We start from the raw sequence: 26,012 nt of genomic DNA, 5'->3' as shown, positions 1-26,012 counted from the left end.
AACCCGCAACACTAACACATGGAGTTCCTGATCTCCAAAGACTTGGAAAGTTATTCATTGTCAATCAAGCATTTCACCACAGAAAGAAAGGTGACTAGTCACCTTAAGTCATGTGTACAATTATAATTGATTAGTTATAGAGTGGTTCTAGGTGAAACCAGCAAGCAGGTCTTGGAAATGAAAGAATTTGCATTAATTTTTTAAAAATTCTTTCATGGGATGTGGGCGTCACTGGTAAGGCCAGCATTTGTCATCCATTCCTATTTCCCTTGAACTGAGTGACTTGCTAGGCCATTTCAAAGGGCAGCTAAGAGTCAGCCACATTTCTGTGGGTCTGGAGTCACATGTAGGCCAGACTGGGTAGGGTTGGCAGGTTTCATACCCTAAAGGATATTAGCAAACCTGAAGGGCTTTTACAACAATCTATAATACTTGCCATGGTCACCACTGAGATTAGCTTTATATTCCTGAATGATTAATTGAAGTTAAATTCCATCGGCTGCCATGGTGGGATTAGCACCTTTTATACTTCAGGACATTTCAAGTTGCTTCACAGCCAATTAATTAGTTCTGATGCAGTATCACTATAGCAAAAGGAGAAACATATTCCCACAAACAGCAAATAATATAAATGAGCAGTTAATGTGTTCTGGTGGAATTGCTTGAACAAATAATGTTGGATAAGACACTTGGGAGAATTGCCCTATGATTTTCACATTGTGCCTTAGGATCTTTTACACACACCTGAACAGGTTGGGTGTGACCTCAGTTTAATGCCTCATCTGAAAGCAAGCACCTCCAACAATGCAGCACTCCCTCTGTGTTACATTAAAATGAATAGAGTATGCACTTAAATCCTGGAGCAGGGCTTGAACTAATGGTCTTCAGATTCAAACACAAAAGTACTACCAACTGAACCTAATTGACGGCGCTTAAGGGAAAAAACAAATTATGAGGTGATTACTGATTTATGCAACTATCATAGTTTAATCGACCCTTTGTTCTCTTAACTTTCTCTCAACTGTTAATGAGGTTCTGGCACAGTGACACTGGGACTCAGGTGAATCAGGTGCCACAAGAAGTTAGCTTTACACAATAATGTAAAGTCAGTTCAGCTAAAATATTTCAGTGGTGCTCCCGGCATATAGCACCTGACAGAAATATCAGCTTAGAAGACTGCTGGCTGTTTGCATGATACCAAAATTTAAACAAAGAAGAATGCAGCCATTGGAAGCCGAGTCCCCTTGCTGAATTTGGCCACTAAAGGCAAAAAATGCAGCAGAAATGAAATAATCCCTTAATAAAGAACGGGCTTCCCCTGAAGTGCCTGTTCCAAGCTGGCAGTTAGCGATTACAATGCTGTTCTGCCATTCCAATGGCATTATAAAGAGCGAATGGGATGATGGTGGGCCTCAGGCTATGTTAATTTGGGAAGCCAGTGCCCATGACACTTGGCATTATAGTTCCCTGCCATTTATTATCAGATCATAGTCTTGGTTTACAATCTACCCAGCTGTAACTACTGTCCATAAATTAGTTTAGTGCTATATCATCAAGATCCATTTTCCTGCTGTAAGAAAAAGGCCAAAGAATGTTGTTAGGGCATTTTGGCAACTGTAATTTGACAGAGAGGTCCCTTATAGTATTACATCACTCCCCTTTCTCGGCTGAAACTGAGAACAAGAATTAGAATGGCCCGGAATTTTGGTACCAAGATTTGACTGAGTCAGAGAAACACATGGGGCAGGGTTTTTCACTGAGCGAGTGGGCTCGTGCCCGACCTGCTCGAGCGTAAAATGACACGTGGAAAATCGCTAATGTAACCCCCTGTTTAAGAAGGGAGTGAGGCAAAAGACGGGAAATTACAGGCCGATTAGCTTGACCTCGGTTGTTGGTAAGATTTTAGAGTCCATTATTGAGGATGAGATTTCAGAATACTTGGAAGTGCATGGTAAAATCGGGCAAAGTCAGCATGGTTTCATCAAGGGGAGGTCATGCCTGACAAATCTGTTAGAATTCTTTGAGGAGGTAACGAGTAGGTTAGACAAAGGAGAGCCAATGGATGTTATCTACTTGGACTTCCAGAAGGCCTTTGACAAGGTACCGCACAGGAGGCTGCTCAGTAAGATAAGAGTCCATGGTGTTAGAGGCAAGGTACTAGCATGGGTAGAAGATTGGCTCTCTGGCAGGAGGCAGAGAGCGGAGATAAGGGGGTCCTTCTCAGGATGGCGGCTGGTGACTAGTGGAGTTCCGCAGGGGTCAGTGTTGGGACCACAACTTTTCACTTAATACATTAATGATCTAGATGAAGGAACTGAGGGCATCCTGGCTACGTTTGCAGATGATACAAAGATAGGTGGAGGCACAGGTAGTATTGAGGAGGCGGGGGAGGCTACAGAAGGATTTGGGCAGGTTAGGAGAATGGGCAAAGAAGTGGCAGATGGAATACAACGTGGAGAAGTGTGAGGTCATGCACTTTGGTAGGAAGAATAGAGGCATAGCCTATTTTGAAATTGGGGAGAGAATTCAGAAATCTGGAGTGCAAAGGGACTTGGGAGTCCGAGTCCAGGATTCTCTTAAGGTTAACTTGCAGGTTGACGCGGTAGTTAGGAAGGCAAATGCAATGTTGGCATTTATTTTGAGAGGACTAGAATATAAAAGCAGGCATGTGCTGCTGAGGCTTTATAAGGCTCTGGTCAGACCACATTTAGGTTATGGTTACACTTACGGTTGGCATGCAGGCGAAAAGGTCAAGCGGTTTTTGCATTTTTTAGGAAACCTCATCCATGGGCTGTATGAGGTTTCCAACAGCAAATAAAAATAAAACTTTAACATTTCATTAAAAACATGCCCCCTGCTCATGTGATACAGTCACATGAGGGGACATGTTTTGAGTACCTTAAAATTCTTTATTTTTAATTTTCAAAACTGTTCATCTCCCTGAGGCAGCTCTGTGTCTCAGGGAGGTTTTCCAGCGCAGGCCAGCGCACCTGCGCATAGTTCACACTCGCCCTCCTCCACCACCACCACCCCACACACACAGGCAGCGCTGAGCTTTAATTCGCCCATCAGCGCAAAATCGCGGTCCGGCCCTGATCGCGGGCGGCGGTCAGCTTCCTGGCCACTCCCGCCCTGCCGATCCCGCCCGACGAGGGAAATACCCTGGGCATGAAGCTGTGGGTCACACAGGGTTGGAAGGCGGGTGGGTAGTGGCATTCCAATTGTAACCATTGAGTATAAAATCAAAAACCACACTGAAAGGAAAGGTTATTGTTTCACTTATTAGTCTTTTAGGTTTTGCTGAAGCACAAACTATTGTTCCACTGAGAAGGAGATATCTGCCATCACGCCTCTGTTAATATTGCTCTGACTGAACTCTATAAGCAAGTGGCCTGGTTTGGCTTAGTTACTTATTTTGCCTCCATTCTTATGAGAAATGTGTTTTCTTCACTCACTATATTTTCAATGGACTATCTGAAATTTGGTAATGGAAGATCCAAAACAGTCACTAACAAAAACAGATTTTAAATTAGATGCCTACAAGTTGCAAATGCAGTATAAACGAAATTCTCTTATATTAAGGCCAGGGTTTTCTGCGCCCAATCATGACAGGCGTGTTCGGTGGCGAGGTTGGAGAATCTTGCGAGAAGGCCCTCGGTATGTTTCCTGGTGATGTGAATCCAGGGAGGGATTGTCCCCTTCCCCCATCAATGGCAGGCCCTGTTTCCCAGCTTCGAATGTTGGGAACTTGATTTGAATGCATTTCCATCTCATTATTGTGGTCACATGCCGGAATCACCCTCCCACGTCAAATTTAAAGCCCACGTCGGTGTGATTTTACGACAGCGTGATTTTCAACTGCCTGACGACCTGAACTTCAACGGGAACTCAAGAGGTGGGTGCATACAGCATTGGACAGCACTCATGATGATCCCAATGCAAGGAAGTGGGTCCACAGATTTGATGGTTGGGGGAGGGGTGGGGGGAGGTGGCGGGAGTCACAGCTTCTTCTTTGTGGCTGGTTTGTGGTGCTGGGACAAGGGTGACAGTGCCGGGGAGAAGGGCTACAGTGCAAGGGGGGGTCACGGCAGCTGGCAGCACAGGCTGAAGTTTGAACACAAATACATGTCACGGTGGGCGGGGCACATAAATACAATGGCCAGGCACATAAATACAATGGCCGGGCAATTGCCAAAACATTTCAGTGAGCACTCTTCCGCAGCTGAGAGCACTTAGCTTGAGCTTGGTTGACATACTTAGAGTTAGGCTAATCAAGCAATTGTGCCCACTTAAGCAGCACTAATTCCTGTCAGTGCCAACGATTGCTCCTCTACTGTTAAGCCCTCACGAGCAGACTTCAGACTCAAATGAGTGCTATGGCATTGCAGAACCATCGGGCGACTGAGCAAGCTTTAGGAAAGGTGGACATCGAACACTGACAGAGGGTTGCATTCCTAGTCTCTTGCATTATGCTTAAGTTGACATTGAAAAGTCACCCTCATGGTCCAAGCAAACCATGAAGCCTTGGCGTGCAGGTTAAGACAATGCCTGTGCCTGAGATGAGAGTTCAGGATGCAGCTGATTGGCTGAAGCTGTCACCGCCCGGTCATGTGGTGTGGGGCAGTGCTAGGTGGTGGCATGGTGAACTATCATGTACACTAAACACTGGGCAACCATGTAGTGGCCTGGACTCACTGGCATGTGTTAAGGGGGCCTTAAGATGCAGCTGCAGGCGATGACTCAACAAAGAGTGGTCCCTTAGGAGGCAACTGCTGACCCTTGAGTCTCTATCTTTGATGCTGCAGGGAGGAAACCATCAGGAACATGGAGCCTGATGATCTCGCTGTCTGCCTGATTGCTTATAGGCAGGAGAGAAGAAGGAGAAGAATGCGACGGAGGTGCCTGGCTTGCTCAAAGGGAGGAGCAGAACCCTGAAGACCAAAGGGCAATGCAGAGGATGAACTTCACAGAGCCTTCATTCAAGGTGCATCACTAGACCAGGGTCTATAGATGACACATGCGCTATCTGGAGATGAGTGAGAACCAGTGTTGCTGACACCTGCACATGTCAAGGGAACTGGCTATGCACATGTGCCTCCTTCTGCAGGGTTTGGCATCACATGGATTCGGAGGGCATCCACTGCCATTGGCAGTTAAAGTTACTTTAACTGGTGACGCTCAATTTCTGCAGAGGTGGCTCCTTCCAGGGCTCCACTAGAAACATTTGCAGAATCTCGCAAGCCTCCACCCACACATGTATCCAAGAGGTCACGGACGCCCTTTGTGTCAAGACACACAATTTTGTCAACTTCGACAGAGATCAAGCAAGTCAGGAAGCAAGAGTGCTTGGATTTGCTGAGATCTCCAGATTCCCACAGGTGCAGGGTGCCACCGACTATACACGTGGCTCTTAAATCTCCCTGGCAACAAGCAGTCCAAGTTCCTTGGGGACAAGGGTTACCCACAAAGAATATGGCTGATGACACCCGTGCGGCAGCCTCAGACTCCTGGTGAGAGAAGGTACAACGAGGCTCATGCTGCAACCCGGAGTTTGGCTGAGCACACCCTTGGCATCCTGAAAATGAGGTTCCAGTGCCTGGACAGGTCTGGCGGAGCACTGCAGTACACTCCCCAGGGGGTGCCACACACCATAGTGACTTGCTGCACACTACACAACCTGGAGATACAAAGGGGGTGTGGACCAGAATGATGAGAAGATGCAAGAGCTGCACGTCTCCTCCGATGAGGAGGAAGTAGAAGGGGATGAGGGTGATGAGGTCCTGGAAAGTGAAGGTGCAGGCGATGATGTTATCGTATTGGCCAGACAAGGCAGGCGTACTTGGGAGGCCCTCAGTGCCACAAGATTCCAGGAGGATGATGAGGAGATGCAGTGAGGACACTCCTGAGATCTTCACATTGCATCTGGGTTCGTCTGACACCAGTCTGGCTGAGGGCAGCGCACATACGCTCTGTGAAGATGTTCATATTATGGAGACGCTGCAGAGATACAGCGGCCACATGGATTTTAAGGCAACTTGATCCTTTGGCCGGCTTCATCACCTGTTCCCTTCAGCACCACACCTTCACCTGTCAGGAATGGTGACAAGATGGGGGGCAGCCCCGCCTCTAAAGCGCTGAGAGCACACAGAGTACCCACTGACGCTTGGATACGAGATTCTTGGAGCAAACAAAAGTCACATGGAGGTGCACATATCACTAATCTGGAGAGTGACTTTGAAGCTTTGTGCTCAAAAGGTTACACACGGCACAGATGAGAGGTCCTGGGTTGCGACACCAGCTTCATTTTGTGCAGGAAGCAAGGTTTCACATCTGATTGACATGGACATAGTTCATCATCACAAGGAGAGATACTTGGGGCTGTATTTACAATGGTCAACATTGTGTACAAGTTATTCACACCTGTGCCCACGTTATGCAACAACATCTTCTTGACCTTTCTAACCCTGCCGCTACATCTTGGTGCTTGCCAACAACCACAGCGGAAGTGAAGGTGGCCTGCTGATCCTGACGCCCTGTTGTCTGTGTTGACCTTGGCAGGCATCCCCTGCAGGACCCCGACCTGCTTTTGGGGTCCTGCTGTTTGTCAGTGGCGCCCTCCTCGACCTGCGGAGCTGGGGTCACAGGAAGAGGGGATGCAGATGGGCCAGACACTCAGAGTCACCTGGATAGATGGCCCCGAGATGTGCATGGGCTAATCCTCCTCCCTATGGGTAACTGAGGGTTCCTGGCTGACTCTTTGAGAGGAAGAAGCAGCTGGAATGAGCTAGAAATGCCCCACCCACTTTTGCGTTAACACTGATGGATGCCAGCAAGTGCCTCGGCGATACAGTGCTCTCCTGCAGCAGTGCAGGATCGATGTCCTGGACCAAGGTCTCCATGGCGGCCGCTATCCTACTAGTGTTGACCTCGTGCATGGGCATGCTGGCGCTATCACCTTAGACTAAAGACACGCAGACTTCTCCATCGTGCCTTGCAATCTGAGGGGTGCAGCGGACATCCCTTCCCGATGTTCCCGAGCTTGCCTTTGCAGTTCCAGCAACTGAGATATGACTCAGTCCAGAGGCTCCTCATCTGACTCGGACTCAGCAGATTTCTGGCTTCCAGCAGTCCTCTGAGTGCTGGAACCTGGGAAGGCCCTGCCTCCACCTGATGTGGATTAGGCAGTGCAATGTGCTCACCAGATTATGACTCCAAGGCTACTCTAGAATAGATCCCATCAAGGCGTGTGTCTCTGCGCTGTGGAAAGTGTGGGTGAGCGCTGTGACGGGTCTTCAATTTTGGTGTCTGCTGACTCCTCTTCTGCAGTGTCTTTGGGACTGGAGTCGAGGGGCTAGCTCGTGGACCCCCTCGACTGCTTCTCAGACCTGCTTGCGAAAGCAAGGAGAGATAATTAGTGCATAGTAGGGGACTGCGGAACAGGGGAACTCACTGACTCACAGCATGGCTGTCTGATGGATGTTGCACTGCTAGATCCTCATTTGGTTGAACACCGCCGACCTCACTGTCAGCACAGGAATGGTCCACATCATCGCCAGCCAGCTGGATGGCTCTATTTTCGAAGTCAGTATGAACTTTGATGTCGCGCGTTCCTCCAACTGTTTGCGACCTCTCCCTTTTGTTGTGAGCCAACTTGTCCTGCATGAATACAGGTGGAGAGAGTGTAAGCAGGACACCTGCCAAGCCAGATGAGAAGGATGCCTGGTGCATGTGTGGGTGTTGATTGGTGCCATGGATGGGATGAGGACACAATCCACATGGCAGATGAAGGTGTGTGTGAGAGAGTGAAAGGTGATGTCCCTTGAGCTGGCACTGAGTGAGATCCCTGTAGATGTGCGATGGGTTTGTGATTGTGGGAGTTGAGAGTGACTTACCCTCGCAGAATGGAGGAGATCATTCATCCTCTTTCGGCACTGGGTGGCGGTCCTCTTTTAGAGGGCATTGGCGCTGACCACAGCTGCCACCACCTCCCATGCTGGATTTGACACCTTGGATGAGGTTCTTCACCCAGAGTGGGAATAGAGGACATTGTGGTGGGCCTCCACTGCATCCAGGGAGGCATCGCTAAATTTGGGGCAGCATGTTTCCTCCCTTTGGCAGCCATCAGTTCCCAGCAGCTTCACACCCTTGAAGAGTGTAAGTCCTGTGCAGGGGCGGCCTTTAAATATGGCGCCTGGTTTACACAAGGCCTCAGGTCACATTGGGGTGGGGGAATCGGAGGCCGCCCGCCAGCGATCCAATATAAAACCCGTGCCTCTCAACTTATTAAACAAAGTGGTGCACAATACGACGCAAAAAACTGCCAATCCCATCAGCAGGTTACGCCAATTCCCCCTCCCAATATCGAACTTTGCTGATTTCTGGGACAGTTCCACCCTAAATGTTTAAAATATTTTTTTCAGTTAAAGCCAAAAGGTTTTGTTTTAGTTAATTCCAATGCTCCCTTGCCAGCTCCCATCTTCCACCCTCAATAAACTTGAGCTCATCCAAAACTCAGCTGCCCTTACCAAGTCCCATTCATTCATTGCCTGCATGTGCTCGTTGGCCCACACTGGCTCCTGTCCACCAGCACCTCAATTTAAAATTCTCATCCTCTGTTCAAATCCCTCCATTGACTTGCTCCTCTCTACCTCAGTTGCCTTGATCAGCCCCTCCCTATCTCTGTAACATCCAGCCCACAACTGAAAGTGCCTTCAGACAACTCATTCCGAAGCCCTGAAACCCTCTCCCTGAGCACCTCAGCCCCATGCTACTTGTTTAAAATGGTACCTAGCTCTTTGTCTGAGTTTTTATCTCCCCATCCTAATATCTCCCTTGGTTTGGTGTAAATTTTTGTAAGTCTAAGCTCCAATGAAGCACTTTGGGATGTTTTACCACTCCTCATAAATGTAAGTAGTTGTAATCATCCACATCATACATAATGTCCCAAAGGGTTTCATAGTTTAGGATTAGACCAAAGCAAGGATAGAATAGATTAGGTTAGGTAACCTGAAGTAGAACTGAAGGGTAGGTTTTGAGAAGGCTTTTCAAGTGGGAAGGGAATGAAACAAGACAGACTGAATTTCGGAGAGTGGAGGATGAAAGCTGGGACGTAGTGCTTTAGCAGGCTGTGGTTGTTGTTACAAGGATGTGTTTTTTGAAGATACAGTTGCTAATTTTTTTTCTTTTTCTGGCTGGAGTTAAAAAAAAAACTGGGACCCTCTGCAGAGAATGACAAAAATGCCCAGACTGCTGCAATACACACAATTTCACATTCCGCCAAGCGGGATGAAGACAGGCACTCATCCCCTGAGGAGTGTGAAAGACTCCATCCCCTGTCGATTCACACCACCTGGAGACTTTGCAAACGTTTCTGAGACGTGATGTCAAAATGCAATTATCTGTTCTGAAACAATAACTGCAGCAGACATAAACTAATAAAATTTCTCCATTATATACACCCAGTGAAGGACTTTAAGGACCCCTTACCCAGCAGGAGAGAAAGAAAAAAAGACAATGTACTGAACTGGCTGACTGAAGCGATGTGTCATCTCTGTCTCTCTCTTAGAAGTGCTGTGTCCGGTTTGCAAAGTAACCATTTCGAGAAGAGAAACTGACTGCAAACCACGATCTTTTAGGGAAAAACATGGAAATCTGCTCCAAACAACCACACCCAGGAAGATAGCTGAACAAAACGGCCACAATGTGGAACCACTGCATTGAGAGCAGCCAAGGAACAGCTAGTCGTATACTCCTCTGTTTTATATTTCACAAACTGTAAAAAATCCTATAAGCCTCTGCCATCTGTACTGATGTGTGTGGGCCCAAACAAATGTGTGTGACTGTATGAATGGTTGCATTTTTCTTTTTTTTTTGGTCAGGCAATAGTTTCAAAAATCTTATCTTGTTCTTCGTTTAACCTAAGAAAACCTGTCCGAATAATTCTTTACAACCTCAAAGTATAAATAGTGGGGCTCTTGCTTAATTGGCAAAGCACATCCTCTCTCAATTCTCAAAAAAAAAAACCCCTGTTACAGTCAAACCTGGAGTGGGAGAATAGGGGATCCATTTCACCCCTTCTCACGTGGTCATAACATTGTAGAGAGAAGAAAGTCATAGAAGGATTAATAGATATGCAGAGGATATTGAGCCAAATAATGTCAGCGCGATAGAGGTAATTTTTGAGAAGATATATTTATAGGATAGTATGTATGTAACAGAATAACAGTAGGAGGGAACTTGGGAATCTGTGAAGGATGGCAGTGGAAAATAAGTGCCTGGAGGGCACAAAGGCCTGAAAATAAGGGCTCCAATGATCAGGAGGGAAATGGATAACATTTCAGAGGTGTCTTGGTAATGTGCTGCATGTGTGGCTTGAAGTTCCAGGTCCAACAGGACATTGAGGTTGTACGCTACCAAGTTGAGCCCTTACAGGCACCAAGAATGAATTGAGGATTTGGGTCAGAAATTTCAGGCAGCAAGCAAACAGGGTGGTTTTGATCTTGCTAGCATTGAGTTACAAAATCTTTGGTTGGTCCACAACTTCAGGCAATCAGATACAACAGCCAAAATCATGGAAGCAAAAATGTTTGTGGAGAGGAGATAATATGTATCAATATGATGCATAATATCATTGAGGGGCAGCATAAATAAATAGGAGGGGTCGAAGGGCAAATCATTGCAGGTTGGTTCGCCTTGTAAAAATTGGTAGAAATTGAATCATGTAAAGAAAGTACCACAGAGGTGTCCTAAAGATGAGAGATTCTGGCCATTAATTGCATTGAATACTGAAGAGATATCAGAACAGATAACGAATAATGTACTACATGTGGTAGGTCATAGGTACCTTTGACCAGGACACACTAGAAACTAAAATGAAGAGATTTGAACATAGCAATCGGAGATGTGCTCACCAAGTTAGGTAGCAACAATAGATTGCAAAATTTTGTATTTTCATGTGCCAGTGTCAGTTTCTACAGTTTTCTGTAAGTGGCTGGAGGAAGAAGCCTATCTGTTTTGGATGGTATATTTACATATATTATAACAAATAGGAAAGTAAAATGCATATTTGTAATACAAAGTGACTTACAAATTGAAGTTTTCCTCCCAGATTGGGTTAAGGTTCCCATAGATGGTTTTGGTACGTTTTTTAGTCTTCCCAACTTGAACTGTGACATAAGGATCACTGGAACCCGTTTTATCTTTGGCTTGCAGACCTTGGGCACACACCACTGTAGATATCAAAGATTGATTCTAATTATCAAATTAGTATTCAAAGGAACATTCCAAAGTGTCAATATTTATTCTGATAAATAATTTCAGTGATTTTTTTTTGCAGCAATACATTTTTAAATCAACTCTCAAAAGATTTTCCAGATGTTTCCAGAAGTGTATTTAAGACCGAGATAGATAGGTTCTTGATTGGTAAGGGGATCAAAGGTTACAGGGAGAAGGCGGGAGAATGGGGTTGAGAAACTTATCAGCCATGATTGAATGGTGGAGCAGACTCGATGGGCCGAATGGCCTAATTTCTGCTCCTATGTCTTATGGTACCATGGGAAATTGAGATAAAACTACTGGAAAACAAATAGAAACAGAAAATTCTGGAAATTCACAAGAGGTTGACTAGCATCTCAAAAGAGAGAGGAGGGTTATTTTTTTCAGAAACGATGGCCTTGATTTAAGAAGCAGTGCAAGAAGCAACATTCAGTAAAACCTTAGTTTTCTACATGAATCAAATGCACATGAGAAATAAAACTCAATGTCAAGCCAGATTGCCCCTAAGCAATATGCCCAGTTTGTCTCAACCATATTATTACAAATACATCACCTCCACTGAAGCACCGAAATAAAGTCTATTCTGGTTGACCATGTTTAGGCATTTTGAGTAAACATAATAGTCCCTTTCATGATATTGAGTGTGGAGTGTCAACCACAGATTTTCCACACCATTGAATGAGCCTCTAAAGTGCCACAATAAATGTTCCTAAAGATAGAGCTTCTGGATACTTTGCAAGAAAATGACAAAAAGCAAAGGCTCTCAAATGAATGCAGAATTAAAGTGGTTGAAACCTTCAGCCCAGTTAATCATACGAAAAACTGGATTTCTTGCTCACCAACACAAAGGATTTCTCTAGCTTGGAAGCATTCCACCTCCTAACACTCAAGGAATATGCCGAGCTCCATTCTAAAGGTAGATAATTGGGAATAAAATGTCATATAATTATGCAACCTTGGTGTTCTGCATGAAAATCTCACACTGCCTGATTGAGGATTTTCTGCTACACCCTAAATGGCAAATGAGTGATAATATTACTGAAACATGGGGCTGAATAATATGTTGTTGCATTTCAGTAGGTGGGACCCACACCTAGAAGTGGGTGGATTTCCGACTCCGCCCCTGCTGCACACTGTATAAAAAGGCAATAAGCCAATTAATGGCTGCAGGGCATGTTTTAAACCCACGACAGCGGTGGATTCTCGCTCGCTCGTCCAATCCAATCTGGAGGGCGGGCTGTACAGCGGTCGTAATTATTGGCCATGACCTGAAAGGAGGCAGTGTCGTGTGATTTTGTTAAGTTCAAAGCCAAAAGAAGTGTTTGTTTTCTGCAAGATTATCAGGCATTGTTTGAGGTAAGTGTTAGTATCCTGAAAAGTATGTCAAATTCTGCAGAGGCTTTGAGTTACGAGTTGCTGCCAGTGAACACAGATGGCATTGAATCTGATCATGCACACGGTGTTAAGATCTGAAAATTAAGCTGCTGTTCGGTTCTAGCATCTTTTCCTCCACAGATAGGTGAGACAAGGTCGCGAAAGGTGAGGCAGGGAAGAAGGGCCAGAACTGCCCCGTGAAACCCTCTGTGCGCTCCTCCAGACTGTGTCCACCAGGCGTGAGATGCTTATGCCGCCCGACGGGAAGAGGAGACCTCCCTCTATAACCCGACCAGCCTGGGAGGAGGTGGCCGCAGAAGTCACCAGCGTGGGGGTCATGCCTCGAAACTGGAGGCAATGCAGGAAGAAGCTAAATGACCTCTTGAGATTGGCAAAGGTGAGCAAGTCCTCACTATGTGTATTATCGTGCAAGGAATGTACAGGGAAGGCTGGAAAATGCTGGAGCCTTGTGAGTACCTCTGAAGTCCAAGGCAGCATTAAGCACCAATGTCACGGTTCGTGGCTCCAATGTCTCTGTGGCTGTGGTACCAGGTTGAGGGGTGGGGGTGTGGGAGGGAGGCCTTAGACTTGAGGAGGGATTACAGGGCAAAGACCACAGAATAAAGAATTATTGTTTCACATGAGTACAGAGCCCAGAATCAAAGTCCCATGAGGTATTCCTTCACAGAGGTCAGCAGGTTGAAAATTGATGCTGGATAACTCACTTCTCCAGTAGGGATGACTTCTACGATGAGATAGGCATGCAGAGGTGAATTAGTCATATAGGCAATGGCATAGAAGGTTAGAAGTTCCAGTAGAAACAATGTCGATGGGGGCCAGGCATTCAAAGCTGGACAGAGTCCCTTTTCTGAGCTGTTGCTTGGTAGATGGAAGATGGAAGACTAATGGTTCTCCCAGCTTTGGGGAGGAGGGGAGCCATGTCACATGACTCCCACCTCTCTACTTCAGCTTTGACAAAGGGTGTATATTCCTTTTGTCTGGGTTTCTGAGATTGTTAATGTTCTAACCAGTGAGAATTTGAAAGGAAGGTTGCAGGGTCCTTTGTCCTAATAGTTGGCTCAGCTCCAAGTGGCCAGGCTTGGCTTATGAAATGGAGATGGCCATTGTGTAATTCCCTTTGAATTTGGTCTCTGCAGTCCACAGGGGTTGTTAATGTCTCTTCAGGGATATTAAAGCGCAAGTTGCTATGATACCATCCTGATAGTTCTTTTGTTTAGGGTCACAGCTAGGTATAGCTTCAGTCATTTAAAAGGTCATTGTCCATTTTATAATTTTAGAAAATAGCCATTAAGGTGTATATATATTTTATTAAAATATAGTGTGAGATCTTAGCCCCATTACACTCACAATGAGAGGCCACTGTGGTTTTGGAAGCCTGAGTCTCCTCTGGCATTGTGTCTCTGACATCTGGAGGCAGCTCATTCTCTATGAATATGCTCAATTGGCAGCATAGGTCCTTCTGCACCTCCGTTCTTGCAGCATTATGCCATTCTTGCAGCATTATGCCTGCATCAGCTTCTTGCACAGGTGCAGGCCTGCCACCCTCAAGCACTACCAATGCATCCTGAACCTCACCTTCTTCCTGTCCCTCTCAATCCCCTCCTCCTCACTGAAGGATGTGTCTTCCACAGAGTCCACTATTCCCATGATTTCGCTGCCAAGAAGGCTGAGGTACAGTTGAGGGTCTAAATTCATCGTTCTGCAGGAAAAATGAGGCCTCCAAACAGCAAATGTATCCCCTGGAAACAGCTTACAAGATCAAATACCGGCAGCACTGACATCACCCTGAACTGCCGAGGTCAAACTAATGACCCAGCTGGTGACTTTTAACCCTGCCTTACAATTTTTACGTAAAAAATGAGATCCCTCCCACCTGGTGTAATTCAGACGCTCAGTGTTTTATTGCTCCCAACACGTGTTCTTCCAGTCAACTGGGATATTAACAAGCTTAAATAATTTAAATGAATTTGAATAAGGTGGGCGGGCTCCAATTTCCAGGCCCGCCCGCCTACCGTATTTTCCAATAATTTATAATTTAAAAAAAACCTTTTCTTTTCCCACCTATTTTTAAATTTATTTCGATCTATTGTTTTATCTCCACCTTTTAGGCCATTTCGATCCCTTCCCCCACACCCCACCCCCACTAGGGCCATCTGCCACTAGCTTGTCCTGCTTGCTACCCTTAATGTCCCCATTAGCACATTCCTTAGATAATATCACCATTGTCAACATCCCTTTGTCCTTTTGTCTATGACATCTTTGGCAATCTCTTCTTTGCCTCCACCTATCACTGGCCCTCTATCCAGCTCTGCCTGTCCCATCCCCCTCTACCAGCTTATATTTCACCTCATTTCTCTATTTCCTTAGTTCTGATGAAGAGTCATACGGACTCGAAACGTCAACTGTGTTCCTCTCCGCAGATGCTGTCAGACCTGCTGAGTTTTTCCAGGTATTTTTGTTTCAGATTTCCAGCATCCGCAGTATTTTGCTTTTACCATATTATCATGTTCCTAATGCCATCACACCTAAACACGACCCGATATCATTGTACATGATAATACAATGGCACAGGCACGGCAAAGGCCCGTTTTTGCCATGTATTATTCTACCCTTCAATTTAGTCAATCATTCATATTGATAACCTTATTCAGAATGTTCTGCAACCACTCAAGCTCTTTTATTAGAAGATCTTTAGTGCTGACTACCAGCAATACCAGCAAGCAATTCCTAATGAGTAATGACTCTGTGGTGAACTTACTGCCTATGTAAATCTGCCATCATCTTGATTTCCTGCAGTTGCAACTTCTTGTGCTGCCAATTTAATTAAAAATGCAAAGCATCGCTGAAGCACCCATAGCTAACCTAATTGCTCAATAATGCACAACAAACTCTAATTTTTCACCTCAGCATGGCCAGGGGTTGCAACAATCAGACATAACTCCTACAATAATTGTTTGGAGAATACATGACAGAGCATTATTTAAACTTTTCACAGTTCCAAGCCTTTTATTTGTAGTTTTATTTATGGTACCATTGTCTGGTACAGAAGACAAGGAGGAAAATATATATCTACATCAACCTAGCTACTTTATAAAATTACTTTTTTTTTGTAAATGGACAATGGCTTTACCCTGACATGCCTGACCAGCCATGACTCATACCAGAGGAATTACCTGCAGGGTTTTACATACCTCCCCCCCGACCCCTCGGTCTTCAAACCCATCAGTGGAGGATTGTAAAATCCAGTCCAATGGGTTTGGCCTTCCCAGTTTTTAATTAGAGGTAATTGTGACTGATCCATCTCTACTCCCCTCACCTTGCTCCCCAGGCCTTCCACCCTGTCCCTGGCACGAGACCCTCAAACCTACATGGTACTGTGAGCTCTGGCACTTAGACTGGTGGGACTGCTTGTAGTCCCGACAATGGCCACTGCTCCCAGTAGCACTGTTGGGATTACAGAGCTGTCAGCCAATTAGACGTCTGGCAGCTCTCCAAGGCGGCACTTCCTCCCAAGTGAGGGGCAGACGGCTGGTCTGCCAGCCAGTAAACGCTCCTCAGAACCTTCCTGTAGCAATCAAGGTTTCTGTAGCAAATGTTTCAAGGCAGCTGTCCCACTTGGTGGGATGGGAGTTACCTAGATATTGTTAAGGAATTGACAACCTGAATGGAGTGTAGAAATTCCCAAGGTATGATGTACCTGGATTTCCCACATCTGACATAGTCCTATGGAGTAACTGAAGTCATATATTTAACTGAAATACTATGCACCTTATGAGTGACAATTTTCTGTCAACCCAAAAGAAACAACTAGATTATTTACAAACGAAGCATGAAAGAACTTATATAATAATTAACATCATTAAAAACTTCAACCATAGCAGGCTAAGTAACTTGAAACTTTGACCTCTGTTTTGGATCAAAATTGTAATCGGAACATGCAAGCAGTTACTGGAAGCTACTGAATCAATCCAACTTGGCAGCATAAGATTGATGGTGCTTGGCTACTGATCAAGCTCTCAAGACCAGAAGAGAGCTTAAATACTTAGATAAAAGCAAAAAACTGTGGATGCTGGAAATCCAAAACAAAAATAAAAATACCTGGAAAAACTCAGCAGGTCTGACAGCATCTGCGGAGAGGAACACAGTTAACGTTTCGAGTCCGTATGACTCTTCAACGGAACTAAGTAAAAATAGAAGAGAGGTGAAATATAAGCTGGTTTAAGGCGGGGTGTGGGGGGGGGGGTGCTGGGGAGGTGTGGGACAGATAGAGCTGGATAGAGGGCCAGTGATAGGTGGAGATAACCAAAAGATGTCACAGACAAAGGGACAAAGAGGTGTTGAAGGTGGTGATATTATCTAAGGAATGTGCTAATTAAGGGTAGAAAGCAGGACAAGCAAGGTACAGATAGCCCTAGTGGGGGTGGGGTGGGGTGAAGGAATCAACATAGGCTAAAAGGCAAAGATAAAACAATGGATGGAAATACATTTAAAAATAATGGAAATAGGCGGGAAAAGAAAAATCTGTATAAATTATTGGAAAAAAAAAGAAAAAGGGGGGTGGGGGGGATCGGAAAGGGGGTGGGGATGGAGGAGAGAGTTCATGATCTAAAATTGTTGAACTCAATATTCATTCCGGAAGGCTGTAAAGTACCGAGTTGGAAGATGAAGTGCAAATCGGACAAACCGAAAGCATGACCCAGACCTCCCTGTCGCTTGCCATTTCAACACACCACCCTGCTCTCATGCCCACATGTCCGTCCTTGGCCTGCTGCATTGTTCCAGTGAAGCTCAACGCAAACTGGAGGAACAGCACCTCATCTTCCAACTAGGCACTTTACAGCCTTCCGGAATGAATATTGTGTTCAACAATTTTAGATCATGAACTCTCTCCTCCATCCTCACCCCCTTTCCGATCCCTCCTTTTTTTCTTTTTTTTCCCAATAATTTATACAGATTTTTCTTTTCCCACCTATTTCCACGTCTGCATTCTCACGAATGTTTAAAATCTCTCTAAGTCTATAAATATGTAGGAAGTCCAAGTTCTCTTCCCCACTGAGCATTTTATATACAATGTTTGATACCACACTGTAGTTACACTGTCACTTTCCACCCTTGTGAAGCTGAATTGAAACAAAAGCAGCAGTAAATCTGCATCTTAAAATCATTACTTGGGAAAGTAAAATAAAGATTAGGAGAAACTAGATTGCTGGGGCTGGAGGAAGTGAAAAACAGCAGTAAAAGAAAGACTGGCTCAGAAGAAGTATGCTTGAGAAATGAGAGGCCAGGGCTGCAAGATATCAAGGTACCAAGAATGTGTGTGGTGTATTTGTAATGGTACAGAGAGTGCACCAAAATCTCTACTCAACATTGATGAATATAAAAATGCCTAAAGCTTTATGAATATTTTATATACATATATATTCTTTTTTTTTATAAATGTATATGCATTTTAATACCCTTTTTAACATATAATTACTTCTATTCTAGCTTTTTAAATGTCCAACTTATTCCTATTGCATCCTGCTTAATGCTTAATTATTCCAAGTTTATACTCCTTACTGCATAATTTGGTTCTAATTTATCTGTTTGATATATAAAACATGTTTATTTGAACTGTTAAAAGAAATGTTTCAGTTATGACACCTCTAGCAGCCAGCTCCCGCTCACATAACAAGAAATAATCTTATATTCATACATGACACAGAAAACTCATCCAGTATTTTTCTCATGCAATATTCTTTGCTGTGTCTGTAATAATAATCCATACATCAGTGCTCTAGCAATTCCTTAAGGCACATGTCAATCGTCTCAGCAATGTCAGTATTTTATTAATGATAGAATTCTATCTCATTTTTTTTATAGCCACGGTAGCTCAAAGGAAAACCTGAACCAAGCCTCCATACCGAATGGCTTTGTGCTGAGGCTGAGAAGTATATGCACAGGATAAGGGGGTAGCCTCTTAGAGCTAGTCAGTTCCCACGCACTTCTCCAAACTAAGATATTTATCAGCAGTCTGACAATGTTCCAATATTCATTTAAATAAACCCTAGAACTCCCACACACTGGAAACAGCAGTTAGTCAACTGCACATAATTGCATCCCACATAATGCCACTACCACCCTCAATCAGCTTCTGTTCAGTTCATTTTTTCCCAAAGACAATCTCATTAAAATAGAACTTTAAGGCCTGTCACATTTGCTTTTGATTTGACATTTTTGGCCATTGTATACACCGCACGTATAAGAGTAGGTTTTTTCTTTTAAATTTCATTTACTAAATAATTTTGTTATCAGATTCTTTCTAAGTCATAATATTCCATTGTCAATATCATCTCTAAAAAAGAAAAAATCTAATGCCAATCCACCAGTTTCAGGTGGAATTTCTATTCCAGCATCTTGAATAAGATCAAACAATGCAGCAATATTATAGCCACAGAACTCACTTCAGTTTCTATAGTGTCCATTCACAGTTGGTAGGGTCTTATTTATACTGCCTGGCTGTGAATCAGATGGTCAGATCAAGGACAGAGCGCAGATAAGGGAGCAGATGTGTCCACAATCTCAATGCACTTAAATAAGCTCTGAGTGAGTTGATAAGTTGCCCAACAAGTCCTTCTGATGTTCTGAGCACTTTGCGAACCTGGTTTCATATCGCTCTGGAGGTATACCCCACATGTTATTAAATCCAAGCAGTGAGAGATGATATACTCTAGATGGGTTTCCCACTTCTGTGAAATGGAAACAGCGTTGTAACAACACTACAACTGCAGTATTAACGCATCCTTAAAAAACTAATGAGTCAGGCATATCCCACAACTATAGTTTTGATCAAATTTGGAAGTCAAAGTTTCAAGTAATTTAGTATGTTATGGTTAATTACTACTGGATTGTGAAGGGGACTTGTTGGCCACCATACTGCAGGAAGGTCAATTCCTAAAGTCTTAAAAAATTGTAGCTATATTAACTGAGTTAAAAGCAACTTCTACCAGGGATTTGACATGTTTTATAGAGAAAGTCCATTAAAAGGTTAGGAATAATTATTGAAGGTATCAAAAGAAAACATTGCCATAGAAAAATAACTATACGTGGAAGGCTCCAATGTATGAACAGAAGGAATCAAGCATTTATGGTGAAATATTCAAAGTTGGGGAAGAAGCAAGGTGAAGCATTTAATTAGATTAAGTATATAAATCAAATAAAAAGAAAACAAAGGATGGAAAGTAATTACTGAATACTTTAAATACCACAAAAAAAACTACAATCTCAATTTCCAAATTAAATCCATCATTCTAATTCAATGTTAACGTACATTGGTGAGAAAATCCTTTCATTCCAGACAGTCAGGCTAGATGTTCTCAATTTTCTACTTCAAGTTGCCACTTTAAGAATTTGCACCATTTTTATCCTGTGATAAAAATCACACTGTATTGGGCATCATAGGTGATTATGTATAGTACACAAACAGCTACTTTACAGGTCTATACATAATAATTTTCTAATTAGAACTGCCCTGCCTAAATTTGGGATGTTATGGCCCCAATTGTACCCCTGATCCTTTCTGGTCAATTGCTCAGTTTACATTCCAATGAACTCAATGGAGCCAAAAATCAGGCAGAGTGCAAATTGGGCATCCAACCCCATTCTCATTGAACACATTTTAACTTCTGGCTTCATTTCATACTTTCCTAAAGTGTGCTGCCAATTCAATGGAAGAATTGTGTGTGTATGTGTATATAATATATATACACATATGTATATAATTATATATATATATATATACATACACACACACACATATATATACACACACACACCTATATGTAGAGATTACATCAAAATATGTTTTGACTGTGAAGAAGATATAAAATGATGAAACTGAATTTATACTATATTAAATATTTCAAAATTATGTGGGATTGGAGTTATTTTAAGCTTTTATCTTTTACTTTATTTAGCCCTATGAAGAAAATATTACAGATCTTTCTTTGCATTGTAATATTGTAAAATATAACCATTTCAAAACCACAATTATAACCTTTGTTTGACCTATAAGGTAATACTGAGACAGTTTTAATGTTATCAACCCTCAACAGAGATTATAGCCATGAAAAAATTCACAGATCCTGAATTATTAAATAAGCAGTGACGTGCCTTTTATGTTTATAAAATTGCTCTATCGACTTTTATGATTATGGAATTGGCCAATTAATTGAAGTTGAAATGTCACATTTATTGTAACTACTACAATGGAACTGCCTCAACATAATGTTTGCAGGCACTGCCAGTATTTTTGTAACAGCTGGCCAAACACATTTGTCATTTCTTTATTAATTTATTGAATTATGGGCCCGTGTATATTGCAGTTAGTGACTCAATCCAACTTTCTTTCATTCCACACCACTTCAGAATCAGTATTGCAATTGTATTTCAAAGTCACTAATTTGACTAGGTAGTCTCAACATCACACGAAGTGAGACCAGTTTTGCCTTGCTCAAACACAGCACATTACATAGTCAGCAGTATAGGTCAGTGCTCAGTTGGTTCTAAAGCAAGTATTAGTATCAAGCTAGTATTCACAATGCAAAGGAGCCTACATAGGATCATTTTCTACAGCGTAAAGTTTATTGCAACAACGGGTTTCATTGTTCAAAAGCAAATAATATAACTGTATTCGTACTGGGCCTGAAGATTGATAGGGGTTACTGGGACTAAAGATTGAAATAGTCACACCAGAGTTTGCTAAAACACTTCTTGGGAAAAGTGAAGTCTTGAATTTGTTGCCTTGAAGGGGAAAGGTAAGCTTGTGGAAATACATTTCACAATTCTATTTGTCTAGCTTAAGTATAGCATTTCTAAAACATATTCGAGTGCTCTTAGCAAAGGTCAAATTGGCTATTTTTGTTTTGACTATGAACATCTTAGGAAGGTCCTTATATGATCTTTAAAAGGTACCAACTAGAGACATACTGTAAGCAATCCTTGCAGCCAAATCAAATTCAGGTCAAGGAGCTAAAGGAAACCTTCCAGCACAAATCACAGATGAGGTGCTGTCACGTAGGAGAAGATATTGCAAATGTGATTCAACAGTTATAGTTTCAAAATCATCTAGAAAAGTTAAGAGAAGTTGGTACATAAACTCAATTTGAACCCTGCACAGAAAAGAATGGCCTAGCAATTTGTTAAGAAACGCCTGCTAATCAGATGCTAAATGGCCTTCAAGCTTACAATTTGATGGGCATGAAGCACACACTAATGAGCTGAAAGTGCTCCCCGCCGCATTGATATGAGCAACTGCATTGGAGTCAGAGGTACATATCTGGATTATTTAAGGAGCTGAATACATTCCCTAAATTAGGGTCCTGGGTTTCTTGCAGTTCACATTTTCGATTTTGCTATGGCTCAGTGCATGAGTTGCTACCTGCTGAACTCGCTGAGTGCTAATCAAAGCAAGAACCTTTCATCAGTGTTACTTAGAGGAATCATGCAGTACTTAAAGAATAATATGTCAGTATTAACAAAAAAAAACACATGAATCGCCTTTGTGCAAGCCCTTAGTGCCTATCTTGTGTTTTTTTATTCTTTCACAGGAAGTGGGAGTCACTGGCTAGGCCAGCATTTATTGCCCATCCCTAATTGCCCTTGAGAAGGTGGTGGTGAGCTGCCTTCTTGAACTGCTGTAGCCCATGTTGTCATGAAACTAACATTTTTTTTGTAATACTTTTCTGGTTTATTGTGAACTAGGTTTATGGGGGTAAGTATAGTTGGATCTGTGTGTGATTTAATTATATTTTTGTAGTCAAGCAGACTGCAAACTTTAAATAATCCAAAGAAGCTAAGTGCTTGACATGCTAATGAGTAAATATGGATGCTGGTTTAGCATGTAAGGTGTGAAGGGACTTTGCATTTTTGAATAAATTAAGGGATATTTGGACTTCAAAGGGATCTTAGTCTGTTTATAACTAGCCAGATAAGCAATTTGTTTATTGTTCCCAAAGGTTACTGACAATATTTAGTGGCAACATGAAAGTTTTTATATTATGAGGGAGATACAGTTTCAAACAATAGAATTTACATATTAAAAAGAGAAACATATATAAAGGAGAATGAAAGGTTATGTGTCAGAAGGCCATGTAAGATCTAACAAGTGTGTGTGAAATAGCCTTAACAAAGCCTCCAGAATTTGTACATTAGTCTGCTGTCTAACTAAACTGAAGTTGGAGAAAAGCCATTTGGAATTCCACTGTCCAGGGTATTGTGTTAACTTGCTGAGTTTGTTTTAAATCTAAAATCTGTTTTTGGGCTGTTGCCTTAAAGGGAGTGTAACTGAGGGTCAGGTTAATTAGGAATTTTGGGAGTTATTATAATAGTAATTTGTAGTCTTATGTATGTGCTTGACTTATTTTATTTTATTAATAAATATTTTAATTTAATTTTTTAAATTTCTAAAGATCTTGGTGGACTTATTACTTCTGAATTCAGTGCACACATCTCATAATAAATACAAATTGCAAAACCGTTGTGATAGCGCGACCAAGTTTTCCTCATGGATTTGGTCCATCTGGCATGTATCATCTGCCATGTCATAACAATGTGGTGCAGGTACACCCACAGTGGGCTAATTTTCCTATCTTAGTGCTCCTACAAAAAATATTTTCCCAGTGGCTACAGCTTGGGAGGTGAAAGGTTGCTGAATTTCAATTGAGGACACTTCAAATGTAGGTGGAAGATGATCTTGAGCAGCTCTGAGTCTTGAGGGCTCGACTGCAGACTGTGGTATCTTGTCATGTATTGGGAGTCTTGCTCAGCTGGTGATGTGCCACCAACAAGGGCACAGGTGGAGTGGGTGGTGGGCGAGCAGGTATAGGCACCCTGAGAGATGACAGCAAATATCTATCCTATGGATCCTAGACCACAGAAATAACATGATGCTCTGCAAGTTCCCATCAATAGTGGCTTCCATAGCCAACATGACAACATTCTGAGCTTGCATGGCAGCTGTGAAGCTGTCTGGAGAGGTTCCAATGATATGGGAGGGAAGGAGGCACTATGTTGTTAATGGGACTGACCACTCATTGACTGTTGGACAGAATGCTCTCCGTGCTTTGTACAGAGCCTCAAGACATATTGGAGCTGGGCTCCTTCATGCTTTGTAACACTATGTGCCAAGCTTGCTGGCAGGACATCAGTGCACCAAGCATGTCTTAGTATGTAACTTCTTCAGTAGCCTGGACCCTCAAAGTAAGCATTAGAGCCCTCTTCAGCAGAGCTATTATGCAATCATGTCTTATCTCCAGCTCCTGAACACTTGTGTTGAGTCATTCAACCTCTAAGCTAACTGCTGAAGTACACATAGTGCCAATATTGGAGCTGATGGTGAGACTGAGGAAGAAGGTTGGCAGATGGATTTCCACATTTTAAGTACCCAAAATAGAGGGACGAGGGTTAGCTTGGGATGTGAAGGGATGGCAGAAAGAGAGACAGAAGTGGTTAATGAAAGCATCTTGAGCTTTTCATGTAGAATGTGTAAGTTGAGATAGCAATATGTTGAGTCTGAAGAAACCGTGCATTACCAGTTGCCACAGCTACAAATTTCCCCCACCCATGTAAGGCAGAGTGTTTTTTTCAAGGGGTTGGGGGGCAGGGCCAAGGTGCTCATGCAGGCTCTTCCTCCTCAGCCTGCACTCTGGAGTTGTGGGTGATTTTCTCTTGCAAGAATGAATGGAGTGCCTTAGTGAGAGTCTAGTGACATTTTCTGTTAAAAACAATGGGTTGAATTTTCCCACCAATGTGAGGCCTCACTAGCCAGCTGGCAGCCTCACTGAGAGGTGGATGCTGCTGAGGCAGAAGATAACAGAGAGGGAACTGCTCCACAAGAATGATTTTGGCTGTGATTTGTGGCTTCATCACAGGGCACTGAGAGCAGCCTGCAATGGCTCTCTGACATCCCGAGAAGGTCCGGAACTCAGTGCGGGGAGCCTGTATGACCCTGCGAAAGTTCCATCAACGTGGGAAAATGGCCCTTAAGTGGGGCCTTAATTGCCTTGATTAGCTGGCAGTCTCAGTGAAGCAGGTTGCTGATTCCCATGGCAGCCCACCCCTGGGAATCTCGCTCTGAGGTGGGACAGCATCAGGAAGTCAGGTAAATTCAGTGCAATGTGTCTATCGTGGTTGAATAGTGTGTCGGACGGGAAAAAGTGAGCATAGGAATAAAGGCAAGTGTGAAGGGGAGGTGTAGTGTATCATGGTACACAGATTGTACGAGAGTGAACTGAAGTAGGGGAGGAGAGTGTTGTGAGGATTGCAAGAAGTGAGACTGAAGGTGCTGGAGTTTGAGCAGATAGTCATAATTCTTACCTTGGCAACTCCAGTGAGGTCAATAAACTTTTTCTGGAATTGCAGCCATACCTTGGGTACTAAACTCCCACATAGACATGCTCGGTAACCTCTGCCCATTGTCTCCTAATATAGTCCAGCCTGGAGATCTTTTTGTCCCCCAAAGGGGAATAGAATCTTCCTCCTCCTCTCCACTGCCTACACCAGGGTCTCCAAGACAACCTTTAATGGCCACTCAGTGCCTGATGTAGCCATTCTGCATTGACACATTTCCCCATTGTCTTCAGCCAGATGAGACCTCCCCTTTGAGAGGTGCTGGCTGCCTTTAAGCAGCCTCAGAAACGTGATATCCAATAGGCATGCAGCATGGGTAGCGCATCTGCCTCTCTGTGTGATTGTAAATCAGATGGTAGCATAAATATTTTGCACTCCCCTTGTGTGCTCATTTCTGGGCTCAGTCACCGCAAACCTGATTTCTTCTTCTTTCACAGTCAGTAGTGTTGGGACCTGGGATCATTACAAATCATTCCATCAGCCACAGCACATTATCTTTAAATTGAGTGCAGATGTGGAGCAACTGCAGAAATGTGAAACATCAGATAATGTGTTGTTTTAATCAGAATCCTACCAATGTTGTGTTGATCCACTAGATACCTAAAAGCCTTTATGGAAAAGGCACACCATAGAGGAAGACAACTTTTCTTAACTGCAACCTCATGAAATAGGTAATGCGTATTTATACAACCCAAAAGATAACATAAAGCTTGAAGTATATCGGTGCTACCTTACAATGTATATCACCCAATTTAACCAAACCTGAGTGTTGCAAAGATTGTGATTCTATAATACTAAAAGTGAGTTAGGATGTGTTAGGTTGAATCCAGCTAAAGCTAAGATGCTAGAATTCTGAAACTAAATTATTAAAATGTTAATGATAATTATGTACAAAATATTACCCTCCTCTGCTTAGAAGCAGTAAAATATAATGAGTTTTAGTAACATATCCAAAT

At 43.1% G+C, this 26,012-nt stretch overlaps 1 protein-coding gene across 1 annotated transcript in view; it reads right to left on the bottom strand.

Moving 5' to 3' along the window:
• LOC144688872 (protein unc-13 homolog A-like) overlaps positions 1–26,012 on the bottom strand; it is a 425,192-nt gene that overhangs the window by 142,607 nt on the left and 256,573 nt on the right. Inside the window, exon 18 of the mRNA XM_078555875.1 lies at positions 11,087–11,228. Coding sequence (XP_078412001.1) covers positions 11,087–11,228 — 142 coding nt within the window. The remainder of the gene's footprint in view (positions 1–11,086; positions 11,229–26,012) is intronic.

This window comes from Cetorhinus maximus, chromosome 13, assembly GCF_964194155.1.
Source record: "Cetorhinus maximus chromosome 13, sCetMax3.hap1.1, whole genome shotgun sequence".
Taxonomy (NCBI): Eukaryota; Metazoa; Chordata; class Chondrichthyes; order Lamniformes; family Cetorhinidae; genus Cetorhinus; species Cetorhinus maximus.
The sequence above is the reverse complement of the archived record's forward strand: the minus strand, read 5'-3'. Positions and strand labels throughout refer to the sequence as shown.